Source organism: Lingula anatina, chromosome 2 (genome assembly GCF_051362555.1).
Source record: "Lingula anatina isolate TDL-2025a chromosome 2, LinAna3.0, whole genome shotgun sequence".
In the NCBI taxonomy this organism is placed as follows: Eukaryota; Metazoa; Brachiopoda; class Lingulata; order Lingulida; family Lingulidae; genus Lingula; species Lingula anatina.
Window position 1 is genome coordinate 12,402,456 of NC_141768.1, and position 9,543 is coordinate 12,411,998.

Here is a 9,543-nt window from a genome sequence, read left to right on the forward strand (position 1 = left end):
AAATTTAACGAGACGTAAATCTATTGAGACGTGTATGTATAGAGACGTATCTATCGGGACGAATATTTATTGGGACGTTTATCTATATGGCGGACCCCGAATTATCAACGAAACTAACGTATCACTTCTTCAAGTTCTTGGAAGTTCAACCCCCTTGAAACTCCAGGGAAACACGAGAGATGTCCCTTTGGTATAACAGTTATTACAATTATTAATCATAAACACTTATTGTAACAGTGTTCCATGAGAAAAACTGTAGCTTTACATAAAAAGCTGAGACCCCTAGGACCTCGTTACGTGTTAAAAAGAACATGTAACATGATTTGTAATTTAATACTAAATGATTCAGGATTTTACGCCGTACATTGAAGGTAGCTTTAGAGTAAAACCTTTTTTTTTTCTTTGTCGATGCAAACGGTCTAACGTTGTATTTCAGTTCACCCCTTATGTTCCAAAAAGGAGCTAAATGACCTTTTTGGTTCAGTCTAAGAACTAAACGAATAGTCCAGATTATTCAAATTCCGCGCTTGATCTCCACTTTCGAGCCTCTTTTACAAGTGGTTTCACACTTGCCATTTCTTCAAAACGAGACTAATCTAATTGTGAGGTTAAGTAAAACGCGCGTAAATTAAAGAATAAAATTGGAATTTAATATATTTTTCTTCTTTAAAATACATCTTTAAATTATCAGATGCAGCACGTGTAATTTTTACTTTTGATGTCATATATGTTTATATCAAGCAACACGTCGATATCTAAATAACATTTATCAAAAACTTTCTCCTTCAAATCTACGGCTTGCATGTGTCTTTTTCAACAGAACCACGCTGCTCAACAATGGAAGACACGAACGGCTGCGAAGGAAATGGGGAACAGCAGTATGATCCATCTGCTGAAACATACACAAATAACACAGAAACAGAAGAACAAACTGAAGTGCAACCAGCCCAAGAAGGAGAATCAGGAGACACATGTGAATCTGAAGAAAAACCAAAAGATAACGAAGAATGGTGAGAGAAAATGCCGTCCATTTTGTATAACGCCATTTGCAACTTTTCCCAGGGCTTTTGACCGGTTAGATTTTTTCATTAAAAAATGTAAAACGGTCCATTTTTGTCGTTTTGTTAAGTATTACGAGTTGTCTGTAGAAAAAGGCACAGAGAACTTCACTCTGAGTCGAGTCCCCAGTTTCTTTGTTACGTTTGCATTTCAAATTTAAAATTGGGTCAGCGATTATTTGTAGCATGTCCTTTAAAGAGAGCCGGTCATTGTTAATTAATTAAAAATCTATAATTCTAGTCATATTTCGTATCATCTGAAAAATATTTGGTACTTTTGTAGTATACCCCCCCACCCTGTAACTTCCTGAAACTTTCATTTTTCAAACATTTTTTTACATTGTCTATTTCACCTATGTCAAAACTGTTGAAATAAAATGTTTTTGTAATTACCTGTGGTCTTTTTATTAGTTTTAATCACGTTTAATCCACCCCATTGAAATACAATGTGAAAATTTACAATGTACCCGCAGTCAATAACTTGCCGCGTTTTCGTTGGCTAACTCTACTTTATTTTATGTGAACATGGGATTGATACATTGTATACTTGGACTTCCTCTGTGAAATTATTATGAGCTACTTGTTCACATAAAATTACCCTAGAGTTAGCCAACGAAAACGCGGCAAGTTATTGACTGCGGGAGTAAATTTGAAGATTCTAACATTGTATTTCAATGGGCTGGATTAAACGTGATTAAAACCAATAAAAAGTCCACAGGTAATTACAAAAGCATTTTATTTCAACAGCTTTGACATAGATGAACAATAAAATGTAAAAAACTGTTTGAAAAGTGAAAGTTACAGAAAGTTACAGGGTGGGGGGGTATACTACAAAAGTACCAAATATTTTTATTGTATGGAACAAATAGATAATGCAAAAAAATTGGGTTTGACTTATTATTTGGTAAAATGATTGCCAAACCAGCATAAATCCTGTAATTTGTAAATTTTATCAAAAAGCAGAGGAAACACAGTAGAGAATGACCCATTTAAATTGAATAATAATTTATTCACAGTGTAATGGATGAAAGCTTTCAGAATTGAAACGGTTTGTTGCATGTTGTTTGATTGCCTTGAGTTAAGGTGGATCACATACCTCCCTATTTTTATTGTATTTTGAAATAATAATAATGATAATAAAAATAGCAATACTTTTGAGAAAGCTATTTTTTAACTTGTAAGCATGAGAAAAGAGAAGTTGCAATTTTGTTTGAAATGTGTTATTATTTTTCAGCAAATTGTTTGTTGGAGGATTAAGTTGGGAGACAACAGCAAGTGAGTAATTTTTGCATTCTTATAAAAATCCTGAAATAAACCGTACGTTGCTTATTTTTACCTATTTAATTATGTTAAAGGTTATGCTAGAATTTGAACCTTAGAATCATTGTGCACAGCTCTTAATTTGGTACCTCACAAAGTTACTGTGCCACTGTGTAAGGGTCTTTTTCTGTGAAAGTAAATCGGTTAACCCCTCCCTTATACAGTGAAAACTCCTTAATTTCCATACTTGATATTTTTGTTGTATTTTAGAGGATCTGAGGGAATATTTTGAAAAGTTTGGAGAGGTGACAGACTGCCAACTGAAAATAGATCATCAGACTGGAAGGTCAAGAGGATTTGGCTTTGTTACATTTAAAGAAACAGATGCTGTCCATAAGGTGTAGAAACATTTTATGAATCAAAGTATATCACAACTATATTTGTATTTTTAAATGAGAAATTTTGTATACATTTGGTACATTTCATCAATTTGTTATATTCCATCAAAACTTGTATTAAATGGTTATGTTTTAGTCTTCAATTGAGTATGTTCAGATTTCACCAATTTTTCAGAAGGATATTTTCAAATGTTTATTGTGCTTTTGTGGCTTTTTCAGTGCACATGTGAAAGTGAACACAAGCTTCATGGGAAGGTAATCGACCCCAAGAGAGCCATGGCAAGGGGACAGAAAGAACCAATTAAGAAAGTGTTTGTAGGAGGATTAGACCCCGATTTCCCAGAGGATGAGCTCAGGACATATTTTAGCAAGTTTGGAAAGGTAAACCAATATTACATCACAATCATTATATTAACTCCATTTTTATTATTTCTAAAGAACAGTCAACTTATTTATTTATATGTCATTATTAATTGTATTAATTAATTATATTATTTATTTATTTATTTATTTATTTCAACTTATTTGTTTCTTCTTTATTTTGATATTGATTACATTATTAACTGATGCAAAAGATGCAATTATGAATTATTTAAAATGAAGAAATGGTTTTAAGTGCTTGTGTTTTTCACTTCAGATTGTAGAGATTGATCTTCCTTATGACAGGACAAAGGGTTCTAGGAGGCATTTCTGCTTTATCACATTTGAAAGTGAAGAAGTTGTAAACAAAGTTGTAGCAGAACCAAAGCAAAAACTAGGAGAGAAAGAGGTGAGCATGTACCAGCAAAGTAGCAAACATTTGCTCTCCTTAACCCGTACTATGTCCATGTTTCATTGTAATGTAATCTCCCAGTTTGTAACATTTCTATATTTAAAGTATTTTCTCTATTTGCAGGTCGTATGTAATGTCTCTTCAGCCTCAGACGTAAAGGGTGTAAACAAATGTTTTACTCAGCTTGATCCTGTTTTGTAAAGCCAGTTTTTTTTTATTATCTCCCTTTGACTTTATATTTCTCTCATTAGGTGTAATTGTTTCATCCCAGAAAGCACTTGGTTTGTAGTGTAATATTTGACACATTTCCTTAAAACGGCATGCACATTGTTAAGGTAGTATGTCTCATTTTGAAGAATGTGAAGTTAGATGTGCATTTTGCATTGTTCACATTCTTTGTCCTTTTATTCTGATTTTAGCTGAGGACTCCTTGAAATGGAGCGACTGCAAGTGGTATGTGGAGGAAACTCACTCGTAGGGAAAGAACCGTTGAGGTTTTATCATAAATAATTCTTGCAAATAGAGACAAATAGGATTACCTAATGATAGATTGGTTTAGGAATCCTATTAAGTACACTATATTTGATTTAATGATATATTGATTACATTAGATTTCAGAGAACTTTTCATTTGCAGATTTAGTATGCTATTTCTTGGCACAAGACATGGTAGATGCAGTAATGGTCCGGTTTGGGCATATATATAGTTTTCAGCAGTACATGTATTGATAAAATTTGCAAGAGAGCAGGTACATTGTAGTTAGTGATATATTAGTTGTCTTTTTACATGAATTGACTACTATGCCCATCTACTCAGCCATTTTGAAAATAAAGTAACAAATGTGTGCTCTTGTGTTTATCTTCGTCTACTGGCAAGTCCTTCAACTATTTTTCTAATGGGCGAGAAGAAAACATTCTTTGGCCTGTAAAAAGAAGTTTAATCAAGTTTGAAAATAAAGAGAAAGTCATTTCTGACCAAAAATGTTTTTAAAAAAACCTTATTCATCAAAAAGCACAAGTTTAATCTAGGAGATGAAAGAGAAAGAGATATTTCACATCACCAATAGACTCAGAAGAAAAGCATGTGTAATATATTTCTTTAAGACATTGTTGAAGGTTGTCCAGTTCATTTTCACAGTGCTTTATGACCCTTTGCTTGATAACAAAAGCAGAAAATGGTCTACCCCCTATCATGCAAGCCCGTAGTGTAGTATGTTTATCAACAACTTCCACCAAAATGGCTGGGTTCAGGGTGTATGTTCAAACAATCAGACACTCACTGTAATCTCTTTTGTCTTTGTAGGTGGATGTGAAAAAGGCCACACCCAAGCAGAATGATAGCTATGGCGGTGGTGGCCGTGGGGGTGGATTTGGTGGCAGAGGAGGTGGAAGAGGCCGTGGACGAGGTGAGTTGTTGACAAGAATTCCTTTCATTGGTATGGGTGCAGAAATTTTTTTGTGGGGAACTAGTTTTGGAAAATGACTGATGTTATGGTCGTTATTTTAGTTACAGTATAATGCAGTATTGACATAATGTTAATTATAAACAAGGTGAAGTTTATATTTGGAAAAAATATGGAAGAGAATTTATCTTTTTATGCTCATCTTCAGGTATTTAGATTACATCTTATAAAGCCATCCATTTTGTTGAAACTCTGTGACATGTTATTGGACCTGATATATTTCCAGGATATGGAGGTGGCCCAGGGGGCTGGAACCAAGGGTGGAACAACCAAGGCTATGGTGGATATGGAGGCTATGGGGGATATGATCAGGGAGGCTATGGTGGATATGGAAACTATGGAGGATATGATCAAAGTGGATATGGTGGCGGATATGGCTCCTGGAGTGGATATGACCAGGGCGGTTATGGAGGCGGCTATGGTGGAGGTTATGGTGGCGGATATGGAGGTGGATATGGACAAGGTAGGTAGTGTGCTGTAACTGCTTATAGTTTAATCAAGATAACGTTGGATGTGTGTGTAATTCTAAATTCATTTGGAATTTCTGGGGTTTCCAGAAATTATACAGATTACATTATTTATTACACTTCTTTGCTATATTGGATGAAATGGAAGTGAGACACTGGTGAATGTGACAAAGCCTTCCTGTATGTTGAAGGCTACTTGCCTGTTTACACAAAAACTTTATGCATAAGAACTGAAGGCTTTCATGTCTTAAAGGGGCTCTGTCATTTTCTTAAATGAAAATACATATTGGCTGGTTTTCATTGCCAAATTGTCATTGTTTAGACTTAAAACTGACAGAGGAAAAGAAAAAGGAGTTGGTTTAAATAAAAAATGAGTGACAAAATTAACACCACTGCTTCTTTTGCTTTTGTTGAACCTGGCTAATGTTATGTATAAAGCAAAATTATTTTTAGAAGTGTTGTTGGGGAGTTGACTCTGTAATTTTAAGTCAGTTATTTCATTTTCATTTTTTGAGCAATAAGGACTTTGCTGTCTCTGCAAAACATTTTTATTTGCATATTGCTTTGACAACTTTTATAGAAGTTTGAAAACTGAAGTTTGAAAAGAGTATATACTGTCCTGTAGTATAAGAAATGCTGTAAGTCTGAACTCTTCTATGCTGTTGCATTTGACTATACTTAAGTTGATGAATACTTTGATTTTGGAGTAATTTTTTAATTTTACTTGTATGAGCTATATTCATAATATCATTAAAATATTCATAGTAGTGATTTTTTATGTGAAAAATAGTAGGTCTGAATGTGGACTGTATCATCTCATAGGTTTATAAACTCTGTTATCTAAATGTGAACTCCCAAGATGGACAGTCACATACAACATCCATAAAACCTCCACTTTAATCACCTCTCTGAATAAGCCCAAATCCACCTGTTCTTAATCAGTAGCCTTTTCAGTAATAATAAAATAAATTATAATGTAAATAGAATTTTAAATATATATTTAAGTTGAAGGTTGGTCTCAACTTGTTTCAAAATGTTTTTTTTTATGAAAGTAAAGACCAACTTTCCACTTGAGTTTTAAAGTGAAATAGGGCTAAAATGTCAAGTAGAAATCAAGGTTTTCGTAACCCTCCTCAATTTCTGAATGAGTTGGTAACTATTAAGTGGGTGAATAACAAAGTTGTATATCATTGTTGGACCAGCAGATTATCTTAAAGGAGAGACAGCACAAAGATGAGAACAAGAGGATTTGGATTTCTTCAAATTATTTGACCAGATACACAAGACACAAACAACACTATACACTGTTTTCAGGCAGCATTGTGATTATAAGATATCTTTGAAAAGGGCACATGAAGCACAATATAGTGTCAATATATTAAGTGTTTAGTGCTCTGCTTGGTGAAGTAACATGGGGTCTTGTTTGTTTTTCCAAGGTTACGATTACAGTGGATGGGGCTATGGACAGGATCAAGGTGAGTCTATCATATGACCCTTGACCTAAGTCACATGACTTTAACCAAGACAGCCCCAGGGTTTGGAATTGAATTGTTGAACAAAGTGATATATTTGTGTTTCAATTTACCTATTCAAAGAATGACTTTAGGGAAAAGTGCAATGAATAATGTTGTAGAATAGGTCTTCTGTATGGTCCAGACCACAGGTGAGCTCTGAACTGGTGCGAAATGCAATTTTTGTCTCAATTCAGACAAAAATGTGCTCTTTTGATCATGAAAAAATTATTGAATAAATATGTACATATTTTTTGTGTTTATAATATTTGTCTTTATTTAACATTTGAAAAATCTGAAGACTATTTCTCTCAAAATTTATTTTTTGTTTCTTAAATGAAAGGGCAATTTTGCACTTGAGTAGTCCTTGGTCAAGTTGATTGGCATAGGAATACGTGCTAGTCCACTTGATTTCAGTACTATTTTTTTCAGTTCAGCAACCTCTGTCTGTTTCATATATCTATATATAGTTATCTTGTATATTTGTTGTAGATATACAAGCTGCATGTTGTAGCACATTAAGTTCAAAGAATAATTATATAAAATTTGTATTTTGTTTTTCATCGTTTGTTCTTTGAGAGAAGAGTGCATTTTTTTGAAATCTTAGGAATGTGGAATGTGTCCTTATATCGCCCTACTTTTGTGCCATTGCAAATACAAATGAGTTCATTCTTGTTTGAATACAAGTGATAGGTATTACTTATGTATGTTGTTGGTCAGATGCAGTAGACAGGGATATAATAGCAACGTCAGGACCACCTATTGATTTGCATGTCTCTGTGAAATTTACAAGTGAAATGACTGTGAGGCACTCCCAAGGTGTCCTTACATCAAATTTGTGTTCAGAATAAATTAATTTCTTTTATTTGAATTGTTGTGTACTTTCAATTGCACAAGGATAGTGCATAGGTGTGAAGCCGCTAGATTGTATATATACCTCTGGAGTAAAACTTGACCCTAACACGAATGTGTTAGTTCCCCCTCATATCAACTTTTTGAGGCTCGCTCCTGTATACTACTTGTGATTTACTATGAAACAAAACTGTTATTTAGTAATCCAGTACTTAAACACTTAATTTAATTCACTTGTGAGGGGTAGTTTATACATTAAACTATTTTTGTTGTGGTGTATATATTTGTAGATTGGGTAAGATACATGTTATGCATTAAAACCTGTGTGAAGATTTTAAGGCAAGTGCCTCTGTAAAGATAGTATTTGAGTTTGCAGTGTTTGTGTCTGAACTAAATTCTTGGATTGAGGCTGAATGTTTTCTTTGTTCATTTCAGGCGGCCAGAGCAATTACGGGAAGGCTCCAAAGCGTGGTGGGGGAGCCGGAGGAGGCCAGGGAGGCTATCACCCCTATAACAGGCAGTAAACATGGGCTTGTACGTGGAATTATGACATGGCGACTTGTGGTCGTTTTGCTTCAACTACAGATTGTAAAATACATTATATTTGATTGAGATTAAACTATAAATGAACACTTTCAGTGTCCTGATACACCTGATGTTTTGGTCTTGGGCACCTTTTTTTTTTCGTTCATTTCAAAATAGTTACAGATTCAAAGCCTGAAGAACATGTAGTTTTGTATTTAACTTTTGGGATTTAAAATGTTAAGGATACTCGGTGTTGTATTTTATATAAATAAATAAATAATAATAATAATAATTTTGTGTCTGAACTGCCATGTTTTCTCTTTCAGCTGTGGCCAGTATGTTGAATAAACCTCATGGTTGTGTAAGGGGACGGTATTGCCCAGCAGAGATTGAACGAACACTATAGATAGTTTTCTTAAAGTAGAAACCGTTGTCATTGTAATGATAAAAGAATCATGCGACTTTGAAAACGGTACTGTACATAATTAGATTGGATTCTCCATGGAAATAGCAAAAAGAAAATGTCATTGACGGTTGCTAGCAAATGGCTTTAACACCGGTCCGATTCTGCATTTTGTTTTTGTTTTTAGAAAAATGGTTTTTTAAATTGGATCATTCCACTGAATGTTAAACATCAATTATGAAATGTGGCAGAAATTGTAAAGATAGTTGAATTTTCTTAATGTAAAATTTTATTATGTAACACCGAAGTGTAGTAGGTAATAAAGTCACTGATTTTAGTTGAACTATTGGTCTGTTTCTTTCTGACAATTTAATTTTTATTTCTTATGTTAACACATGGAATTACCTATAGACATGGGTTTGAACAAGCCATAAGCTTTCTATTAAACCAGTAACAGTATTAGGGGGGAGGGTCCTATCTAATCCAGATCAATGAAAACCTTGGAAAGGATCTTGTGCGAAAGGGTCTTCAATTAGCATAACCAGACATTTATATATTAGCTTTATTCAAAGTGTATAAGCATTCAGCCTTCTTTTTCTTAGTGTAGAAGCCTTTCAAAACCCTTTTTTGAATGCACTGCGTGGGCCCGTTTCACAGAGGCTAACAGTTGGCTGCTGAATTTTCACAAATCGGTTAAAGGGCCGCCTGCTTTCATTTCTTATGGTATGTTCGTATACTAAAACACAATGTGGCCCACTTGAGACAGGATTGAGCCATAGTCGCCTACTAGAACGAGGCAACTGAGAATACCAAGTAGCGTTTCCTATATATATAT

The 9,543-nt window shown here is 34.1% G+C and overlaps 1 protein-coding gene across 4 annotated transcripts; it reads left to right on the top strand.

Moving 5' to 3' along the window:
• The first annotated feature begins 792 nt into the window (after window positions 1–792).
• LOC106158785 (heterogeneous nuclear ribonucleoprotein A/B) lies at window positions 793–9,051 on the top strand. 4 transcript variants are annotated; one of them, XM_087004734.1, is made up of 10 exons: window positions 793–1,010; window positions 2,293–2,333; window positions 2,589–2,716; window positions 2,936–3,097; window positions 3,354–3,485; window positions 4,791–4,893; window positions 5,177–5,413; window positions 6,854–6,892; window positions 8,216–8,344; window positions 8,632–9,051. In XM_087004734.1, exons 1-9 carry the CDS (start codon window positions 838–840, stop codon window positions 8,302–8,304), a joined length of 1,104 nt encoding a protein of 367 aa, XP_086860860.1. In that variant the 5' UTR covers window positions 793–837; the 3' UTR covers window positions 8,305–8,344; window positions 8,632–9,051. The 4 variants fall into 4 exon arrangements, with proteins under 4 accessions (XP_086860860.1, XP_013390335.1, XP_086860861.1 ...); XM_013534881.2 differs by having other exon boundaries at window positions 8,216–8,314; XM_087004735.1 differs by lacking the exon at window positions 6,854–6,892.
• Window positions 9,052–9,543: the final 492 nt, after the last annotated feature.

Coding starts and splice junctions, on each gene's coding strand:
- LOC106158785 (XM_087004734.1), top strand. CDS start 838: ATGGAAGACACGAACGGCTGCGAAGGAAATGGGGAACAGCAGTATGAT. Junction 3,098..3,353: donor ATTTTAGCAAGTTTGGAAAG/GTAAACCAATAT, acceptor TTTTCACTTCAG/ATTGTAGAGATTGATCTTCC. Junction 6,893..8,215: donor GGGCTATGGACAGGATCAAG/GTGAGTCTATCA, acceptor TGTTCATTTCAG/GCGGCCAGAGCAATTACGGG.